At 42.9% G+C, this 22,545-nt stretch overlaps 2 protein-coding genes across 9 annotated transcripts in view; one reads left to right on the top strand and one right to left on the bottom strand.

Moving 5' to 3' along the window:
- LOC126162517 (zinc finger protein ubi-d4) overlaps positions 1–17,638 on the bottom strand; it is a 255,780-nt gene extending 238,142 nt beyond the window's left edge. For all 5 annotated transcript variants that reach the window (XM_049919081.1, XM_049919082.1, XM_049919084.1 and 2 more), the window contains exon 1: positions 17,450–17,638. In XM_049919081.1, coding sequence (XP_049775038.1) covers positions 17,450–17,523 — 74 coding nt within the window. In that variant the 5' untranslated portion in view covers positions 17,524–17,638. The remainder of the gene's footprint in view (positions 1–17,449) is intronic.
- Positions 17,639–17,688: 50 nt separating this feature from the next.
- Positions 17,689–22,545, top strand: part of LOC126162518 (E3 ubiquitin-protein ligase Hakai) — a 64,392-nt gene continuing 59,535 nt past the window's right edge. The window contains exon 1 of one of the 4 annotated variants that reach the window (XM_049919086.1): positions 17,689–17,892. The gene's annotated coding sequence lies outside the window, so the exon portion shown is untranslated. Of the gene's footprint in view, positions 17,893–17,935; positions 18,181–18,208; positions 18,337–22,545 lie in introns of those variants that run through there. The other 3 variants (XM_049919087.1, XM_049919088.1, XM_049919089.1) reach the window with 3 other exon arrangements.

Genomic DNA, 22,545 nt, shown 5'->3' with positions numbered 1-22,545 from the left:
AATGTCCCACAAGAAATGCTGGAATTCCTCTGTTGTAGAACGTTCCACAATGTTAAATAATCCTCCAGAAGTTTTGACAGTGTTCTAAATTGTTACAGAACCTTTCCAAAGGTTTAAGAAAGTTCTAAAATATTCTCAAATGTTTCAGAATACTCCTGAGTGTTCTAGATGATCCTGAATGTTCTTTAACATTTTCAAATGTTCTTGAATGTTTCAGAATGTTCTGGAATGGGATGTTTCCAGAATGACGTTTTCACTCTGCAGTGGAGTGTGCGCCGTTATGAAGACTTCCTGGCAGATTAAAACTGTGTGCCGGACTTAGTCTCAAACTCAGTTTTTTTTTTTTTTTTTTTTTTTTTTTTTTTTTTTTTTTTTTTTTTGTCATTTATGGAGTTAAAAGGTCACTTAAGCTATGGACCTGCAATTGTAGACAACATGTTAAAGGATAAGCATAACCATGGGAGATTTGGAAATCTCTGTTGTACGTGGAGGATCAAATTAATGTCATTTAAAATAAATCTTTAAGTAGATGTCACAATGATACACACTGTACAGCATCAAAAACAAAAGCATCCACACACTACCCAAGAAAGAATGTGCTTGAAAGTATAAACATGAATGAAAATACATATGTTAGCCACTTATTTGTTAAAGGTCTAAATATTGATCTTACGAACACCAGAAGTCATAAAGCAGATGAAATCAAAATTATGGTTTTTGAATGCAAAAATTTGAGGCATAACAATGTTATGTTATTATTAGGCTGCTTATCTGAAGAGGGAATTTTGTAATATGTGACACTGCTCTCTAGTATCGAATTTCAATGTTTTGAATTTTGTTTGTTGTGCTGCTATTGATGAGTGAGTGGCTGTAATTGGAAGGTAGACATTGGCAAGTGCTGTGCTTTGTGGTTTTGAATTGCTAGTAGTTGTCATGGACGTGACAAAGAAATTCAATAGACGTTTGTTGAATGTCGCTATGGATGAGGATACAACAAGCAGCATTAAGTTTTTACAACTGTATGGCTTCCTTGCCAAATTTATATAGTGCCATGTTTGTGGCAAGTACAGGAAGCTACTACAGCTGCGATTTCAATAGGTTTTATTCTTTTTTATTTCAAAGAAGTGTATGATTCAATTTGTGTTAATTTTATTTTTATTTGTATATTTTGTTGTGGATAAGTGTTAATTGTAGGGTGAGTTGTTTTTGGTGAACTGGGATAGATTTTCTTTTCGTTTTTTAGTATTTTGTTTGTTAATGAATGGTGAATGTTTGGCTAAATGTAAGTATTAGTCTGGACCAAAGGAAAGATGGCGACACTAAGTGGAGCAGTAGTAGCACCACCACCTCGGGCAGATATGTACAAAGTAGGTTGCAAACTGATGGAAGTAGTGCGTTTTTCAGTAAATTTGCCAATCAGCACAGAAGAAAAGTGGATGAGGTGATAGACAGATCTGAAGCCCAGTGTAGTATAGCCTGAAGCCCAGCTTAGGTTGAGACGTTACAGTTTGGTTGTGAGTTGCTAAGGCCAAAGAATGTGAATGGAAGAAAATCAGCTATGATTTCAGACGGATGTGTAGTGTAGCATGGGTCAAGGTTAGGTTTGAACATTATAGTTTGGTCACTCATGCAGTGACACTGAGTCACAACCCCTGTTGTGCAGACTACAGTTCAGCCACAGGAAATGACCATGACTGCATATATGCCAGGTGAAACTACAACATCAGTATTCCAGTGGCTCTCTGCAAAGGTCACCAACAGTGAAGGACTATTTTGCACCCTACCCATCACTTGCAGCAAACAGTACAAAGCTGCTGTAGTACCACTCCACACTATTATATAACTCGTGCCCTGTAGCTTAGCTGGCAGTGTCTGTTATCGAATGGAGTCTTTGAGTGTGTCCACAGGAGTGGCTGCTACAGCTGAAGCCATACAGAAGAGGAACTGATATGCTTCAACAATGTTCACAACAGGATGGACACTGCATTGTGTAATTGAACTTTGCACAGTCAGGAGTGTTACAGATTTGCATTGTACATCAATCTGGAACTTGAGCATTCATGTTCTTTAATAGAAGTGTGTCTTTGGAACTTCGTACTGTAATCATTTCAATGGTTATGTTTTTAGAATGCAGGCCTGAAGTTGGGAGCTACATTGATATCAGCAGCACTACAGATTTGCATTGTACACCAATCTGGAACTTGAGTATTCAAGTTCTTTGATAAAAGTGTGTCTTTGGAACTTCGTACTGTAATCATTTCAATGTTATGTTTTTAGAATGCAGGCCTGAGGTTGGGAGCTACATTGATATCAGCAGCACCTCCAAACTGCTACCAATTTTCTACTTAGGGGCCGATACATGTCAGAAACTGGCAACAAGGTTAATTAGACCAGAATTTTGACCCCAGCAGAAAAGCAGAGTGAAAATATCAAACCGCACTACTTGTACATCTGGCAATGACACTATACGAGCAAGTTCAGTCCTACATTTTGATGACAACAAGATTTGGACTTGGTACAATTAGAACAATCTTTATACAGCAGTGTGTACTTAGTGGTTATGGACATCAAAGTATTAGGTATTGTTGAATATTTTTGTGTGTTGTCTCTCCTTTTTTTCATTTTCTCTCTAGCCTGTCGCCAAGTGTGCTGTCTAATCATATCTTTTTCTGGGAATCTTAGCTAAGAACAACACTCTGTATTCAGTCTAATTTCAGATGGTGCAACAAACTGACCTTGCAGGACAAATTCTACAACTCCTGCAGTCCATTAGCAAAACACAGGAAAGGCTGCTGCTCAGACCAACAAGACAAAGTAAGGAGCACACCATCAGCATTCCATCCACTAGATGGAACGATGGAAAAATAGACAAGTTACACCGCATGCACAGAGTACCACTTCAGGGTAGATAGAACAATCAGTGACAACATACAACAAGCCTCCAATGCTGGTATGGACATCTATGGGTTAGTGTGACAGATGTTTCTGGGTAACAAATTGAGTGCATTAGTATGCACAGAAATTAAGGATAAATAATGTGAGTATTTCGAAAATAAAATTCTTGTAGTGGTAGCACACCACAGGTTTTACAAAGGTTACAAGAAAAACCCAGTCTTGTTTCAAGGAATTGGTCAGCATACTTCAGAGACTAACCAGAGACTGTAAATGTAAATGTGTAAATTCTGAACGTAATCTTTAGCATGTGGATACACCAGCAAGGGACATGCTCCCAATTATAGTTTATGGAATGATCTCATTAGCTCAAATAATCCCACACTCTGAGAATGTTTATCTGTTATTCAGGTATTTGATTAGACAAAACGAACAAAGCATGATACAGAATACAGAATTTCAGAACACCAGCAAATTTCCAGTAAACTCTAGTAGGTGGAACTGCAAAACCATCCCTAAAAAAAGATAGAAAGTCAAAATCGCAAAATAGGATGAAATCTTGTATTAACATTTCATTATCCATGAATGAAAATCTTGTTATTGCAAACCCACAAAATGTTCACACTGTTAGAAAAAGGGACAGAAGTGGAAGGATGCCTGCAAAACCAGTTTAGGAACATTCGGTACACTACATTCAAGGATAGAACTGAAATTGTCAAGGATGACTTTGAAAACAAAATTTACAAAGTAGTGCCAAACGTCACAAAAGAGGTTCTGGTGGGTGCCTGATTTAATGGAGGAATGTGCTGTTCCCAGTTGACACACGTTTTTTCTAAAACTATTGTCACTAGTTCTACTCTTGACTTTACTGGCTTCCCTCAGTTAAATAAAATTCAGGATATGTTGACAAGCCAATCCAATTACAAGACCACTGTACACGAACTACTCAGTATGAAAACAAGGCAGTGCAAGCATCGTAGCTGGTGACACATTCTAAAATGGCTGTCAACATCAAGGCCTAGGACTTTGCAAATCAAATACACATAATGGACGAGACAGTTAAATGTGCACATCTGTGCCAACAGCACATACAAGTATTTTGTGGCACTCCAGGAACATCAAAAACTGCCAGGTGCATGTCACCTTTAAGCCTGACTTGATTCCAAAGCATTGCAAGATTATACTTGTCCCTTACACACTCTGCCTGACAAGGTCAAGCAGGAGCTGGAGAGGCTGGAAGGTAATGCCCTAATTGTTCCCATTTCAAACAGTCTTTGTGACACCCTTGGTCATTCAGGAAAAACCGGAAGGAAAGCTTCAACTGTGTTGTTACTCCCAGTCAACATTGTGTGCTCAATCGGTTGTTGGTCCCTATCCTGTCCCTGCCAATTAGGTGCTTCATAGTAGAAAGATTAGAATTATCCTTTCCTTCACTGCACCTTGCAGGCATGGAGAGACTGTCAGCAGATGTAGGAAACAATGTTTGGACATGTTGAAATATGTCATGGGCTGGATTAGCAGGCATGGAAGACAGATGGCTGGCATAACGACTCAGAAGGACTGCTCGCCGATTGGACAGCGGAGGTTCAGCAGTCTCAGCATAAAGGCTTTCCACAGGGCTGGTGTAAAAAGCTCCAGACACTAAACGTAATCCACGGTGGTGGATAGAGTCGAAACGCCGAAGAATAGACAGCCGAGCAGAGGAGTAGACTATGCTTCCATAGTCCAATTTCGAGCACACTAAGGCGCGATAGAGGTGGAGAAGGACCACTCGGTCCGCTCCCCAGGAGGTACCATTCAGGACACGGAGGGTGTTGAGGGATCGCAGACAGCGAGCCGAAAGATACGAAACGTGGGAGGACCAGCATAGTTTTCTGTCAAACATAAGACCCAAGAATTTAGCGACGTCAGAAAACGGAAGGTTGACAGGTCCTAGATGTAAGGAGGGTGGAAGAAACTCCTTACATCGCCAAAAATTAACACAAACGGTCTTACTGGGAGAAAAACGGAAGCCGGTTTCGATGCTCCAAGAGTGGAGGCGATCGAGACATCCTTGAAGACGTCATTGAAGAAGGCTGGTCCATTGAGAGCTGTAGTAGATCGCAAAATCGTCCACAACGAGAGAGCTCGAGACATCAGGAAGGAGACAATCCATAATTGAATTGATGGCAATGGCAAACAGTACAACACTCAGCACAGAGCCCTGGGGTACCCCGTTTTCTTGGGAGAAAGTACGGGAGAGAGTAGTGTTCACCCGCACCCTAAATGTGTGCTCTGCCATAAATTCGCGAAGAAAAAGGGGCAGCCGACCTCGAAAGCCCCAAGAGAACAGTGTGCGGAGGATACCTGTCCTCCAACAGGTATCGTATGCTCTCTCTAGATCAAAAAATATTGCTACTGTTTGGCGTTTCCGGAGAAAATTATTCATGATATAAGTGGAGAGAGCAACAAGATGGTCAACTGCAGAACGATGCTTTCGGAATCCGCATTGGGCAGGTGTTAAAAGACTGCAGGATTCCAGCCACCAAGCTAAACGGTAATTCACCATACGCTCCAAAACCTTACAGACACTACTCGTGAGAGAAATGGGGCCATAGCTAGAGGGGAGATGTTTGTCCTTTCCAGGTTTCGGAACGGGAACGACAACAGCTTCCCGCCACCGTCTGGGAAAGGTACTGTCGGTCCAAACTCGATTATAAAGGCGAAGGAGGTAACGCAGACTATGGGTTGATAAATGCAGCAACATTTGGACATGGATACCATCCGGTCCTGGGGCGGAGGAGCGAGAAGAAGAGAGGGCATGTTGGAGTTCCCGCATGGAGAAAACAGTATTGAAGCTTTCGTGATTTTGAGAGGAGAAAGCAAGATGTTGCACTTCCGCTGCACGTTTCTTCGGGAGAAACGCTGGCGGGTAATTTGAAGAGCTCGAAATCTCAGCAAAGTGCTGACCCAACGAGTTAGAAATTGCGACGGGGTCCACTAAGGTATCATGCGCGACAGTGAGCCCAGAGACCGGGGAGAAACTAGGCGCGCCTGAGAACCGTCGAAGCCGACTCCAAACTTCCGAGGAGGGAGTGAAGGTGTTAAATGAGCTAATAAGGAATTTCCAGCTTGCCTTCTTGCTATCGCGGATGACGCGACGGCATCACGCACGGAGCTGCTTATAGCGGATACAGTTGGCCAAAGTAGGATGGTGACGGAAAATGCGAAGAGCACGTCGCCGCTCACGTATTGCGTCACGGCATGCCTCGTTCCACCAAGGAACTGGGGGGCGCCGGGGCAATTCGAAGGTGCGTGGTATTGAACGTTCCGCAGCTGCAAGAATAACATCGGTAATATGTGTGACCTCATCGTCGACGCTGGGAAAGCGACGGTCATCGAATGTCGCTAGAGACGAAAAAAGTGTCCAATCGGCTTGGGCAAATTTCCAGCGTCGCGAGCGCATATATGGCAGTGGAGGCTGCAGTCTAAGAACACATGGAAAGTGGTCACTCGAGTGTGTATCATCAAGGGCGAACCATTCGAAGCGCCGAGCTAGCGGAACAGTACCGACCGCAAGGTCCAAATGAGAGAAATTTGTCGTGCAGGCAGACAAAAATGTGGGGACCCCAGTGTTGAGGCAAACTAGATCCGCTTGGTGGAAGACGTCTAGCAATAGAGAGCCACGTGGACAAGGATGTGGAGATCCCCAAAGCGGGTGGTGGGCATTGAAGTCCCCAACCAGCAAATAGTGGGGTGGAAGCTGACCAAGAAGATGAAGGAGATCAGCTCGTGCCATTGGTGTGGATGATGGAATGTATACAGTACAAAGAGAGATCGTGTATCCAGAAAGGGAAAGACGGACGGCGACAGCATGGAAGGAACTGTTTAAGGGGATTGGGTGATAATGGAGAGTATCATGGAGAAGAATCATGAGTCCTCCATGGGCTGGAGTGCCTTCAACAGAGGGGAGGTCATATCGGACGGACTGAAAATGAGGGAGAACAAAGCGGTCATGGGGACGCAGCTTTGTTTCCTGAAGACAGAAGATGACCGGCGAGTAGGATCGTAAGAGGACCGACAATTCATCCCGATTGGCTCGAATGCCGCGGATATTCCAGTGGATAATGGACATAGGGTGAACAGAAAATGGAGGAATGTGACCAAGGGTGCTGTCAACTCAAAGACTGCTCAGAGCTTGCGACCGACAGCATGGAATGGCATTCAGCCGAAGGCAGAAGATCCTGATCCATAGGTTGGTCAGGAGCAGCCCCTGCCACCGGCGATCGGCCGGTTGACCGGCCACCAGCAGTGCGCCTCGGCGACACAGAAGACGGCCGAGGGCGATTTCCGCCAGGTGGTGCTGTAGATGGGACACGCCTTGGCGGAGAAGGAGAGGAACTGGGTTTCTTTGTAGCCTTCTTGGAAGTATGATGTTTAGATGAAGGAGGAACCGATGGTTGTGAAGTTGCGGTACGTAAAAACTCTTCACGAGTATGCTCTTTTTTCGAAGACTTGGCGTCTGACTTTTGGGCTCGAGATTTAGCAGAACCCGACGAAGGGTGAGCCATAGAGTGGGCAGGCGAAAGTGGTGAGGTTGAACGGGCGATCTTTGCGCTGGCCGATCTGACAACCGTGGTACTAAAGGTGAGGTCGCAAGTCTGCGTGGCCACCTCCTTTGTTGGCCGAGGAGAAGCAAGGACAGTGCTGTATTTTCCTGTCTGGGGCACAGTGGGCTGTCGACTGGCGAATAATTTTCGAGCAGCAAAGGTCGACACCTTTTCCTTCACTCGGATTTCCTGGATGAGCTTTTCGTCCTTAAAAACGGGGCAATCTCGAGAGGAAACAGCGTGGTCACCCATACAGTTGATGCAGCGAGGGGATGGAGGTGGACAAGCACCCTCATGGGCATCCTTGCCACACGTAACACATTTGGCCGGATTGGAACAGGACTGGCTGGTGTGATTGAACCGCTGACATCGATAGCAACGCGTAGGGTTTGGGACGTAAGGGCGAACGGAAATTATCTCATAGCCTGCTTTGATTTTCGATGGGAGTTGAACTTTGTCAAATGTCAAGAAGACAGTGCGGGTTGGAATGATGTTCGTGTCAACCCGTTTCATAACTCTATGAACAGCCGTTACGCCCTGGTCAGACAGATAGTGCTGAATTTCTTCGTCAGACAATCCATCGAGGGAGCGTGTATAAACGACTCCACGTGAGGAATTTAAGGTACGGTGCGGTTCCACCCGGACAGGGAAGGTGTGGAGCAGAGAAGTACGCAGCAATTTTTGTGCCTGGAGGGCACTGTGTGTTTCTAACAACAGGGTGCCATTCCGTAATCTGGAACAAGACTTTACAGGACCTGCAATTGCGTCGACACCTTTCTGAATAATGAAAGGTTTGACCGTGGAGAAGTCGTGACCTTCGTCAGACCGAGAAACAACAAGGAACTGTGGCAACGATGGAAGAATCGTCTGTGGCTGAGACTCAGTATACTTACGTTTGTGAGCAGACATAGTGGAAGGTGAGGAAACCATTGCGGAAGAATCCCCCATGATTACCGGCGTCTCCGATGGCGCGCTCCTCCCTTGTGGGGGGCCTCTCTGAGGGCACTCCCGCCTTAGGTGATTGTTCACACCTCAGGTCACACCTCTCGACAAACGGACAGAGGGACCAATCGGCACTTTCGGAAGGTATCAGCTCGGGTAATCACCCTTCCCTGGGCCTGGCCGTTACCAGGGGGCACGTACGTGTCCTACCTGTCTACCCGGGGCGGGGAATTACGCGTTACCCCGTCACCGGCTATGCACAAAAGGCGTGGGTCGGCCTTCAGACACGCACAGGGAGGAAGAAAGAGAAAGGGAAAGGAAAGAAGGGAAGTCGCAAACGCCGCAGCGGAGAAAAGGGTAACGAGAAGAGGTAAGGAAAAGAGAAGGACAAAGGAAGGAAGAAGACATAAAAGCAAGGAAGGCGATGAATGCAGTACATTTACGAGCGTCCGTCTCCGGACGTAGGCACAAACGATACCCCCAGATGAGGAGAAAGGGAAGGAAAGAGCCAGAGGTGAGGGGAGGAGGGGCGAAGATAGGGATGGGGAAGGATGCGGAAAGGGAAGGTATGCAGCCCGGAAAGGAAGGAAGGCCACATTAGCTCGGGGTCCCGTGCTCGCTACGCACGTATCCACAAAAGAGTTGTGGACCCCCTGGGGGGTCGTAATGATACTGATTCTGAGTGATTTATCTGTACATACAATTCAGTGTTACATATGTGAATAAATGTTCAAAATTGTACTTATTCTCTTTTTATTGCCACAATGTAAGTTTGCTGGTGGTTCTCTTTAATTTTGAACTGTCTATTAGAACTGATATGGAATCTGTAGCAACAAACACCACTTTTCAATGTGAAAATGTTGATTTCACAAATCCTACCAACTTTTATTATGCCCCACTTATGTTTTTACTTTCGTCGATGCACGATATGTAGCATTACACAGCTGTTATGACAGCAGTTAATAGATGGCAATGTCAGAGCCACATGGACCACAAATTGTGTATGAATGAAGTGTGTTGCCAGCACTGCTTGACATTAGTGCAGCTTGTTCCCCCAACACTGCCCCTCTCACCTTACTAACCTATGTGTTGGGAGTCTGTCGGCGGAGCTTTCTTACTCTGCTCCTGCACATCCCTCAGAATTTTCTCTTTTTCTTGTGAATAGACTGTATACGAGTCGGTATCAATGTTACATCTTACGAAAAAATGCATACAGTAGTTTATAAAGAGCAACAGTTTTTAATAAAGCAAATGTCAAAGAATTTTTTTTCTTACTATTATGAACAAGCTATTTGTGCAGCTGATTTTATAGAAGACTGAACATACAACCTAGATGTTTAAGTGCATTCTTTGAGTGCTGAAATGAATTGAATGCACAACCTAGCATAATAAATGAAAATCTAGCTGTTATGAGTTGCAGTGGTAGACCTGCAACAGAAAAAGAAAAGTGCCCCAAAGCAAGCACACATGAAGGACATCTGAAGATATGTAGTCTTTTGCAACAGCAGCAGAAAAAAGTTAAGTGGAAAAGGGGAGAGGTGGTCTGAGAAAAATCGTCAATATTATTATTGGAAAAAGGAGCTTTCAAGAAATTGAAAAATGGAAAACCAGGCAAAAAAAATTAAATGCATGGCTACAATTATATTGGATGAATCTTCGGATCAAATGACTCTGAAGCTCCACATCAAGACCCAATGTCTAGTCCTAAAATATCATGGTGTGAACAAAGTAGGGACTTGATGAAAACAAAAATTAGAAACTTAAATTTGTGTGATGGAAAAGTCTTGGACCTTTCTCCCCTGCAGGAAGCACGAAATTTGCTGAAAATTGCATGCCTCAGTTATACAAATTGCTGGATGGGTATCTGGATCGATGGATTATGGGGGTTTAAGGCACCGAACCACTATGATCACTGGTCCCTCTGCACTATGTATGCCAGAAACATGGGGAAAAGTCATTCAGTTTTATGCCATAAAAAAAGGTAAGATACATCCAAGGCCTACCACAGCTTGTTTTGTTGCGGAAGGTGCACCCAGTGCCTGACCAGGCTCTCCCACCCACTGTATCAGGTCAAAAGAATTCACCAAGTTGTCCACCTGAAAGGGGGAGCACTAAAAAAATTTTAAGAAGAAATTATGACTTGAGATAACATTAAAACTGAGTTGTGATGTTAGGTATCACAGCAGCCCTCCATCTGGGGAGGCAGCCAAAGGTTCTCTGGGGCTAAGAATGCGACAAGAGGAGACCCTCTTCCCCACGTGGCAACTAGCAGGACCATAACAATGAAGGTTTCAGATAAATGTATACCGTTTACTCTCTCACACAATACTTACAATGTGATTTGCTGCCCTGGCACTATGATTTCACAGACTAACTGCAAAAGCTCACCATGTAGAACCGAATGTGGGGGACACCAACAGGATATCTGTGACCGTCAGCTGAGTACCACAACTATAATACGGTGGGGCAGCTTGTCGCAGGATTTATCCATGGGTTAGGTTGTTGAGACTGATAAAGAAGCAAAGGAGACTGTAGATTCGCAGCACACAAAGAGAAGGCTGCTACAGTCATAGACACTTTTATAGTCTGTAACTTACTGATTGTGGCCATGGCACCTTTGTTGTAGACTCCTTAGTGAGGCAATCCACAAGGTCGCTTTTTGGGATTGCAAAGTGATGTGGGGATCAACGGACACCACTGTCTTTGAATTATTGTAGAGGTCCAACAGAGGATTTTGTATCTGCATTAACCAATGGATGCCAGGAATAAAAGGTTGCTCATGAAGCCACTGTAGATTGCAAAAGTCTCATGTTATTGTGAAGGCCACGTACAATTGCTACTAATTCCTCGCAAAACATGTTGCATCCACTAGGCAGGAAGTGTTGTTTGCTGGTCTTGGGGCACGTAAAGGATTAGCCTGTTTGATCTTCATCCCATGAGCCATCGATAAGAGTGACAACAAACTATCAGGGGGGGGGGGGGGGGGGGGGGGGGGGGGGGAAGGGTCTGTCACACATCCTTTGGACAAATGGAAAGATGGAGGCATGGGGTTAAAAGGACCAAACTATGAGGTTATAAATCCCTTAATCATTTGTGTATCAAAGCAGGAATAGCCCCAGAGAGCAAGTACACGAAATACAAATCCCAGTGGACTCTATTGTACCTGATCGTGAGAAAACTAGCTACGCGAACAAAATAAAATCTCAGGAAAGAGAACAATCTGTCAACTAATGACTGATGTAAAAGAATAAGAAGAATTAAAAATGTTGGGAACGTCAGGAGCCAGGTCGGACCAAAGAGCCAGGGCGGCCAATGGCACCTCGGGTTGGAGCAAACAATGGGGCACCCCTCCTAACATTCAAGCTGTGATGAAGGAAGCTGGGATATTTTTATTTCCTCTCTTGTTTTGCCATCTGCCTCCTTAAGACACATTTTTTTAACTAATTAACATTAACATATGTGAGTATAATCTGCATTTTCATAAAAGGAAAAGATTGGCTCTAAGTTTTAAAGAATACAACACCAGATCTAATTTCGTGCTTAGTTCTACGTGTGTAATTGATTTTCTAATTTATTTCAACCATTCCTAGTTAGTATCTTTTGTTATAGGATGAAATCAGTAATTGTTTCGTAACAAATTCTATTGTTGACAAATAACAAATATAAATTCTGTACTAACTTTAAACATGTGGAAGACGAAATACTAGTAATCTTAAAGTATCTATTTGGCTCTATTCGTAAACATGTTAGCAAAACCAGCCCTTCATTAATTCCAAAGTAATTAACAGTTTTGTCAAAAGTATTGTTTGCATACTTATATTTGTTAATTTCATGATTTAAACAAATAATTCGGACTAACTCTTATAGTAGAAGGAACTGTTAAAAAGAACCAATTTTTTGATGTATTCAGTTAATCGAATGAGTTCAGTTTTAATAGTTATTTCTGTAAATTAAACTTCAAACAATTTGTAGTTTCAGCACCTATTATTGCAATGATATATAAGGGCCTGATTTTTGGTCTTGAGATAGTCAGTCCACGGCCGAGTTTCAGACGAGGAACCTGTATTGATTAGAACAACAACAATGCATCAACTTAACAGTGAAATAAGTGTTACACGAATAGGCCATGTGTTAAAGCAATGACAGTGACTGTTCAGTTTATTTGAAACACTGAACTGTATGGTTAGGCTTTTACTGCTCGTAGACGTACAACAGTAAACTATTGTAGCAGTATGTGGATGTTCGCCTGCAAACTACTAATGAGGCTAACGGGAAGATAAACCACAGTGCACTGGCCATATTAAATATGTATATGTGGGGTTATATGAAGAAACTGCAAAAAGGTAGGAATTTAAGGAGATGGGACCTGGATAAACTGAAAGAACCAGAGGTTGTACAGTGTTTATAAGGGAACAATTGACAGGAATGGGGGAAAGAAATACAGTAGAAGAAGAATGGGTAGCTTTGAGGGACGAAGTAGTGAATGCAGCAGAGGATCAAGTAGGTAAAAAGACGAGGGCTAGTAGAAATCCTTGGGTAACAGAAGATATACTGAATTTAATTGATAAAAGGAGAAAATATAAAAATGCAGTAAATGAAGCAGGCAAAAAGGAATACAAACGTCTCAAAAATGAAATCGACAGGAAGTGCAAAATGGCCAAGCAGGGATGGCTAGAGGACAAATGTAAGGATGCAGAGGCTTATCTCACTAGGGGTAAGATACATACTGCCTACAGGAAGATTAAAAAGACCTTTAGGGAAAACAGAGCCACTTGCATGAACATCAAGAGCTCAGATGGAAACCCAGTTCTAAACAAAGAAGGAAAGCAGAAAGGTGGAAGGAGTATATAGAAGGTCTATACAAGGGCGATGTACTTGAGGACAATATTATGGAAATGGAAGAGGATGTAGATGAAGATGAAATGGGAGATACGATACTGCGTGAAGAGTTTGACAGAGCACTGAAAGACCTGAGTCGAAACAAGGCCCCCGGAGTAGACAACATTCCATTGGAACTATTGACAGCCTTGGGAGAGCCAGTCCTGACAAAACTCTACCATCTGGTGAGCAAGATGTATGAAACAGGTGAAAGTCCCTCAGACTTCAAGAAGAATATAATAATTCCAATCCCAAAGAATGCAGGTGTTGACAGATGTGAAAATTACCGAACTATCAGTTTAATAAGTCACGGCTGCAAAATACTAACGCGAATTCTTTACAGACAAATGGAAAAACTAGTAGAAGCCGACCTCGGGGAAGATCAGTTTGGATTCCGTAGAAATGTTGGAACACGTGAGGCAATACTGACCCTACGACTCATCTTATAAGCTAGATTAAGGAAAGGCAAACCTACGTTTCTAGCATTTATAGACTTAGAGAAAGCTTTTGACAATGTTGACTGGAACACTCTCTTTCAAATTCTGAAGGTGTCAGGGGAAAATACAGGGAGCGAAAGGCTATTTACAATTTGTACAGAAACCAGATGGCAGTTATAAGAATTGAGGGGCATGAAAGTGAAGCAGTGGTTGGGAAGGGAGTGAGACAGGGCTGTAGCCTCTCCCCGATGTTATTCAATCTATATATTGAGCAAACAGTGAAGGAAACAAAAGAAAAATTCGGAGTAGGTATTAAAATCCATGGAGAAGAAATAAAAACTTTAAGGTTCGCCGATGACATTGTAATTCTGTCAGCGACAGCAAAGGACTTGGAAGAGCAGTTGAACGGAATGGACAGTGTCTTGAAAGGAGGATATAAGATGAACATCAACAAAAGCAAAACAAGGATAATGGAATGTAGTCGAATTAAGTGGGGTGATGCTGAGGGAATTAGATTAGGGAATGAGACACTTAAAGTTGTAAAGGAGTTGTGCTATTTGGGGAGCAAAATAACTGATGATGGTCGAAGTAGAGAGGATATAAAATGTAGACTGGCAATGGGAAGGAAAGCGTTTCTGAAGAAGAGAAATTTGTTAACATCGAGTATAGATTTAAGTGTCAGGAAATCATTTCTGAAAGTATTTGTATGGGGTGTAGCCATGTATGGAAGTGAAACATGGACAATAAATAGTTTGGACAAGAAGAGAATAGAAGCTTTCGAAACGTGGTGCTACAGAAGAATTCTGAAGATTAGATGGGTAGATCACATAACTAATGAGGAAGTATTGAATAGGATTGGGGAGAAGAGAAGTTTGTGGCACAACTTGACCAGAAGAAGGGATCGGTTGGTAGGACATGTTCTGAGGCATCAAGGGATCACCAATTTAGTATTGGAGGGCAGCGTGGAGGGTAAAAATCGTAGAGGGAGACCAAGAGATGAATACACTAAGCAGATGCAGAAGGATGTAGGCTGCGGTAGGTACTGGGAGATGATGAGGCTTGCACAGAATAGAGTAGCATGGAGAGCTGCATCAAACCAGCCTCAGGACTGAAGACCAAAACAAACTACGATGAAACGCAAATGTGTACCTGTCAGCTACATTATTTACAGTAAACAGTGTCCAAATTACTAAACCCATTTTTCAGTCATTGTAACAACAAGTTTAAGGTTTCACCATAAGACAACTAAATTAAGGCAGTCCAGTATGACGTGGGCCACTGTGAGACAGTGGGGTGGATCCTCACATCTGAGGATGTGACCATGGGTTAGCCAAATGTGGTCAATGTGAAGCCAACAGAGGACAGTAAATCCCTGTCAGAAGCACAGAGGGAAGACTGCCACATGGTCATGGTCTCCTTTGAGAGGGTCAGTTTATCAGTTTATTTGGAGAAACCAGAGCACATCAATTTGCATTCCAAGCCTACAACAACTGTCAGCCTAAAGTCGACCAGAGATCCAGTTCTGGTACCTCCATCTCAAAAAGTCGGCACCCTGGTAACCAACTTTACCAACCAGTCAGCATGTTCATTCCCTGGGAATCCAATGTGACCAGGGATCATGACTCAGACCTTGGTCTCTGTTGTGGGTGGGGGGGGGGGGGGGGGGGTAGATCTCTCTCTACCAGGAAAAAGGGCACAGTAGTTCAGATGCTCAGGGAAGCAGCAAATGTGTATTGCACAGTTGAGCAGCAGTTTTTGGTGCCCAATCTATAGGGGACAAATATCAGCCACTGCAAGTAGGCAATGAGTACTGAAGGCGGAAGAGCGTCCCTGAGGGCTATTGTTTTTTTTTAAGGGCTATCAGCAAGAGGTACAGGACGAAGGTGGTTAGTTTGGGTGGGTAACTGCGGCTCAGAAGGGGGAGGGGGGGGGGAGGGTGTTGGTTTGTGATTTAGTTGTGGAAGATCTATTTCGTTGCAGTTTTTGTTGAGCTGTAGTGTGTGACAGAGATTTGTTTATTTTGTGTTTGTTTTTTGTTTATGGATATTTTATTTTGGGATGAGGGGGGAGGTTGTGTTGAGGGGTGTGGATGGGTTGGGTCTTTCTTTTGGTTGTGTATTTTTTTCGTTTCGTTGGTGTGTGTGTGTGTGTGTGTGTGTGTGTGTGTGTGTGTGTGTGTGTGTGTGTGTGTGGCTGACCTTGGTTGAGGCGCAACTTTGTTGTGGTAAGTTTTTATTTTTCTTGTTTTTAGTGTATTTGTTGTGTGTTGTGGCTGGTAGGGTGGTGTTGAGTTGTGTGGTTTGTTGTATTGGTGATATGGTATCGTGTTGGTTCGTAGGTATGTAGTTGAAGGAAAGTTTTATATTCCAATTTCTGGTCATATCTGTGGGTTTTTTGGTATTGGGGGTCGCTGGTTGACCTTTGTGGGTGAAGGGAAATGTTTGATTCAAATGGGTGGTTGTGGCTGTGGGTGTTCTGGTATCTGGAGTTGCTGTTGTGCTATATAGGTCGAGGGAAGTGTCCGATTCCAATTTGCGGGATCGGCAGATGCTGTTAAGGTTATTAGGTGAAGGGAAGTGTCCGATTCCAGAGGATATTATGTTTAGTGGAATTTGGGGAGTTTTGTGTTGTCGGTCTTTTTCGTCGTTTTGTGTGGTTTGGTATGGTGGTGTGTATCTAAATTTGTTTATATTTACTTTGTCCCCAACCAAAAACCCCAATTTCCCACGCTTGTACAGTGGTTTCATTAGGTTTTTTGTGGAACGTGTATGTGTTGGTTTTTCAACGTATTTTCGCGCTTGTTGGCATGTTTACGTTAAGACGTCATGGGCGCCATATTGGAGTCTTAGTATATGGTCGTTTCCGCCATATTTGTGACGTCATGGATCGAAGCAGTCGGGTGGAATCGGACGCTTCCGTATTTCCCATTTTTTTCCTCATATGGAAACATCAGACATACACGTACTTAGTAGCCTACAGATACGGGGACATCTAACCACAATACCTTCATCCTCACTATGGCAGTGAAAGACTGGAAAGTGCATCTTGCCAACAACCGAAATCTGTGTGTCCAAAACTGTGCATTTAAATGAAAAAGTACTGCCGTAACAAAATACCAACAATATATTCTCTGTTCTGTTTTCTTTGCCAATTCTGAAACGTTCTTTCCAATGAAACTGACAAGAGTCTGGTCCTGTAGCTGCTAAATTACGGGCTGGATCATTAAAGTTACTAAAAATTCCTAAGGGACCCAAAAAAGTCATACATCTTATCATCATTACCTTACAGAACGAAGCAGACATTTGCTATTAGTAAGTTCAATGACACAATAAAATCCACTTACCAAATGTTAAGATCAGTAAGTCCTCGATTTATGGAATATGTAGACTTGCAAGAATGAAGAAAGATAATAGCAACGGCAAAAAGTGTAACAGATTAATTTTTCCAGTAATGTAATTCTGTGCATAGCATTAATTATTTATAGGGTCAAATATCATTTCACTGTTTTTTTTTTCTACTTGTAATTTACTACACGTTTCAAACAGAACAAAAACTGCGAAATGAGATCCGCGAACATGGAGCAAAAATGATCCCCGAAGTAATTTTGCTAACAACTTTTAATATTGTGGATTCTCTTTATTGTGGAGGTAACGAGTTTGAAAGTGTTCGTGTAACTTCTCGTAACTCTAATCAAACGAAATGGCGTCTTACCTTTCAATTTTACTTAAAATGGATGGATTAACAACTTCAATTTCACATTTCTCCATTCCCTCGTTCACAGCCATAACGATTTGCCTACTACTAACCACACAAACTCACACTAACGTTTCGAGCTCACTCACAACCACCCCTCACAACAACAAAATCAATAACAACCTATTCTCAAACTGCCTCCCGGTTCCAAGGATATTATAAGAGGCTACATGTACGAATCGTTTCATGTTATCTCTGGTTTGTGTGAAGTGTGAATTCTTAGGCTGGTTGTGAAAACTGAAAACATTGAGGTTAATGATTTGAATAATAGTATTCCTGCCCTGATACTTTAATTTGAGTTTTCATTTTAATTCATATCAAACTTGAATTATTCGATCTGAGCACCTGGAAAAACTACAGTTTTGCATCTCACCACTCGCCGCAAACAAACGTAAAAATGTGTACGTATTATCTTCATACATTTATGTATGTTGACAGGAAACGTTTGACTCGTCATGTGCCCTCAAGGATCTTCTTCCCGACGTGATGTATGACACACGATATGTGAACGAGTGAATTAACCCGTGCATGATACTATTTTTGTCTTTTCACAAGAAGAGTTGTTTTCTTATCGTGTCCAAACAATACAGTAGGTGCTATGAAACAGTTATATCTCAGTCATAATTATTTATGGTGGAAGCGTGCAGAAAAGTCAGCAGTTATTATTGTGCGATCCGCTGTGGAATTTGGTACAATTAATGAATTATTATATGTGATGATTTCTTTTTTATGCTTGCGTACCAAAGCTTGAGCGGGCATGCAACAAACCCCTTTTTTTTCCTTAGTGGAGTTACGATACCCTAAGACATGATACCATAATACATTAGCGAATGAAAATTGGAAAAGTAAGTTAGCTTGTAGACGTTTTCGTGTCCAGAGTCTGTTATTTTCTGTAATGTAAAATGGATAAACATGTTTCCTATCTTCCTTTTAATTTATTGAACCAGATGCATACAAATATGTATTAATAAGGGTTCATGTTAGCCTACTAGGCCATTTTTCTCCAAGCAATCAATTTTTTAGTGAATAGGTATAGGCATTTTTGTCACGTTCGTGAATGTGGAGTCACTATTAGGTGTCAGTAGTGTGTACATAGAGAATGAAAAGAAACAGCAAAGCTCTTTGTATGCAGGAGAGGATAGTACTTGAGGTACCTCTGGTACAGTTATCACAGGTACACGACTCTCAGGAGTTCTTCCAAAACACCGATTCGCAGCAGCTGTCAATCGTTTACGGTAGTCAGGGTGATTTCCAGGTGCTTACGAATTATGTGTTTGAGAACAGCATTCACATGTTGATAGTTCTTTCTTATACAACACAAAAGTTTCTTGAATGCTTCAGGTCAGGTGCCCTTTTACTTTCACCACATTTTCTGCTGCAACTGCTTTGATGATTTTGTCGGTTTTGACATCCTGGCAAGAACAGTTCCATTCATCTTCCAGATGATGTTGCGATTTGCACATATGCTTTGTTCACAGGATGTTCGTAATCATGGTCCGGTTTTCCAAACACTCCTATTACAATCTTCACATGTTTTCCATTGTCCAACGTATATTTTGTTGCCAATGGAATGTGATTCACTTACATTTAAATCATCAGTACTCTCCAGTTCATGATTAATGATTGGCAAAAGGTTCCCAGCAGCACTTTGACTAGTTCTCGACCATTCCACTGTCAAGTAGCATGTACATCTAAATTTTGCCATGCAAGCTCTTATTTCTCTTTATTTGCTATTATGGTGGTTTCTCCCTATTTAGGTGAGCGTCAACAAAATATTTTCACGTTTAGGGGAGAAGGTTGGTGATTTAAATTTTGTGAAATGGTCTCACTGCAACGTAAAACTCCTTTGTTTTAATGATTGGCACCCAGCTCACATATTGTATCCATAACATTCTCCTCTGTTTCACAATAATACTAAATTAGCTGCCTTCTTTGAACTTCTTCAGTGTCATCAGTCAATCTCTTTCATTAATGATCCCACACTGTGCAGCAGTACTGCAGTAGAAGACTGACAAGTGTACTCTGGGCAGTCTCTTAAATACACTCCTGGAAATTGAAATAAGAACACCGTGAATTCATTGTCCCAGGAAGGGGAAACTTTATTGACACATTCCTGGGGTCAGATACATCACATGATCACACTGACAGAACCACAGGCACATAGACACAGGCAACAGAGCATGCACAATGTTGGCACTAGTACAGTGTATATCCACCTTTCGCAGCAATGCAGGCTGCTATTCTCCCATGGAGACGATCGTAGAGATGCTGGATGTAGTCCTGTGGAACGGCTTGCCATGCCATTTCCACTTGGCGCCTCAGTTGGATCAGCGTTCGTGCTGGACGTGCAGACCACGTGAGACGACGCTTCATCCAGTCCCAAACATGCTCAATGAGGGACAGATCCGGAGATCTTGCTGGCCAGGGTAGTTGACTTACACCTTCTAGAGCACGTTGGGTGGCACGGGATACATGCGGACGTGCATTATCCTGTTGGAACAGCAAGTTCCCTTGCCGATCTAGGAATGGTAGAACGATGGGTTCGATGACGGTTTGGATGTACCGTGCACTATTCAGTGTCCCCTCGACGATCACCAGTGGTGTACGGCCAGTGTAGGAGATCGCTCCCCACACCATGATGCCGGGTGTTGGCCCTGTGTGCCTCGGTCGTATGCAGTCCTGATTGTGGCGCTCACCTGCACGGCGCCAAACACGCATACGACCATCATTGGCACCAAGGCAGAAACGACTCTCATCGCTGAAGACGACACGTCTCCATTCGTCCCTCCATTCACGCCTGTCGCGACACCACTGGAGGCGGGCTGCACGATGTTGGGGCGTGAGCGGAAGGCGGCCTAACGGTGTGCGGGACCGTAGCCCAGCTTCATGGAGACGGTTGCGAATGGTCCTCGCCGATACCCCAGGAGCAACAGTGTCCCTAATTTGCTGGGAAGTGGCGGTGTGGTCCCCTATGGCACTGCATAGGATCCTACGGTCTTGGCGTGCATCCGTGCGTTGCTGCGGTCCGGTCCCAGGTCGCCGGGCACGTGCACCTTCCGCCGACCACTGGCGACAACATCGATGTACTGTGGAGACCTCACGCCCCACGTGTTGAGCAATTTGGCGGTACGTCCACCCGGCCTCCCGCATGCCCACTATACGCCCTCGCTCAAAGTCCGTCAACTGCACATACGGTTCACGTCCACGCTGTCGCGGCATGCTACCAGTGTTAAAGACTGCGATGGAGCTCGGTATGCCACGGCAAACTGGCTGACACTGACGGCGGCGGTGCACAAATGCTGCGCAGCTAGTGCCATTCGACGGCCAAAACCGCGGTTTCTGATGTGTCCGCTGTGCCGTGCGTGTGATCATTGCTTGTACAGCCCTCTCGCAGTGTCCGGAGCAAGTATGGTGGGTCTGACACACCGGTGTCAATGTGTTTTTTTTTCCCATTTCCAGGAGTGTAGATATGATGCATCTTTTAAGTATTCTGCCCCTAAAACACAGCATTTGGCTTACCTTCCCCCATAACATTTTCTGTGTAATAGTTATAGTTTAAACTGTTCATAATTGTCATCCCTAGGTAATTGGTTGAGTCAGCAATCATTAGATTTGTATTTTTTTATTGTGTAACTGAAATTTAACAGATTCTTTTTAGTACTCACATGTAGGACCTAAACATTTTATTGTTCAGTATCAGTTGTCACTTTTCACACCAAACTAATATCTTGTCTAAATCATTTTGTAGTTTGTATTATCTTCTGATGACTTTATTTGACAGTAAATTATCAGCATCATCTGCAAACAGAATGAGAAGGCTCTTCACATTGTCTCCCAGATCGGTTATATAGATTAGAAATAGTGGAGGGCCTATAACAGTTCCTTGGATATTGCTATGATGTCACATTTTGATGGGTGTATTTACAGTTTCGTTATTAGTTGGTGAAGCCAGCAAATGTGAAAGCAAAAGAACCTAGTTGTGGTGACAGATTGTAGCTGTGCCCGAGGTCCGGATTAGATGTAACACTTTGGTTTTGAGTTGGTCAAGCCACTAAATGGGAAACTAAAAAGAGCCTGGTTGTGGTGACAGACTAATGTCTAGCTTAGCCCATTTGAAAAACACACTATTGATACCACATTGTAGTCGTCTTGTTTATGGCATTTGTCGCATGTTTCTCACATCACAGGTCAAAGCCGTTGTCTTATAGGGCCTATTGATAATTCCTCTTTATCTGAATCCACTTGAGATTTTCTTTCAATAGCACTCATTACTTCATGTGAATAAAGGCCGCCTTATTTTTCACAAGAAAACTATTTTCTGAATTTTTGCTGTGTGTTAACAGATTGTCGTCTTCAGATTATTTCATAAATTTTGTACTCATAATTGGAACGTCAGTGATCTTGTATTGTAATATAAGAAAAACAAACATTCCATATTGGAAATAGTTTTTATTTTTGTGGTATGGTATGGTATGGTAACCAGTTTGTTGTACATAGACCGTCATCAGACCAGTAATGTGTCCATTGATGATGCTTGGATACAAAGTGTGGAGCCAGTGTAAGTGCAAGAATCATCTGTTGTCAACTGCTCATACTGGAATGTTTACTGCTTCTTCTCTGGTGAAGGAATTTTGAAAAACCATATTTGGTACCCCACTGTAGCAGCTCTGTCATCAGTAACGTTACTATTGCACAGTGAAGATGTTGATTGTGTGTTGCCACTGGTGTACTTTGAACTTTCTATGACAAGTGCTTCTTGCACTTACACCAGCTCCAGATATCAATTCTGTGCATTACCAATAGAAACATTACGGTCTGATGATAATCTATGTATGAATGAAACCAGGTAAAATGTTACTGCAAATTGATGATGGTGATGAAGATCTGTAATTCAGCTGACAAGGAGAGATCCACAGCAGTGTAGTAGACTTTTGAAACTATCCATACAGTGATGTAGGTTAAGATCCCCAGTACCACACTGCAGTCTTTCACCATGATGGGCCTTTGTTTGCAAATAATTAATGGAAAAATGTCCAGAATTTTGTATGACACTC

The sequence above is a fragment of the Schistocerca cancellata genome, chromosome 2 (genome assembly GCF_023864275.1).
Source record: "Schistocerca cancellata isolate TAMUIC-IGC-003103 chromosome 2, iqSchCanc2.1, whole genome shotgun sequence".
In the NCBI taxonomy this organism is placed as follows: domain Eukaryota; kingdom Metazoa; phylum Arthropoda; class Insecta; order Orthoptera; family Acrididae; genus Schistocerca; species Schistocerca cancellata.
This window is presented reverse-complemented; position numbering and strand designations above follow the sequence as displayed.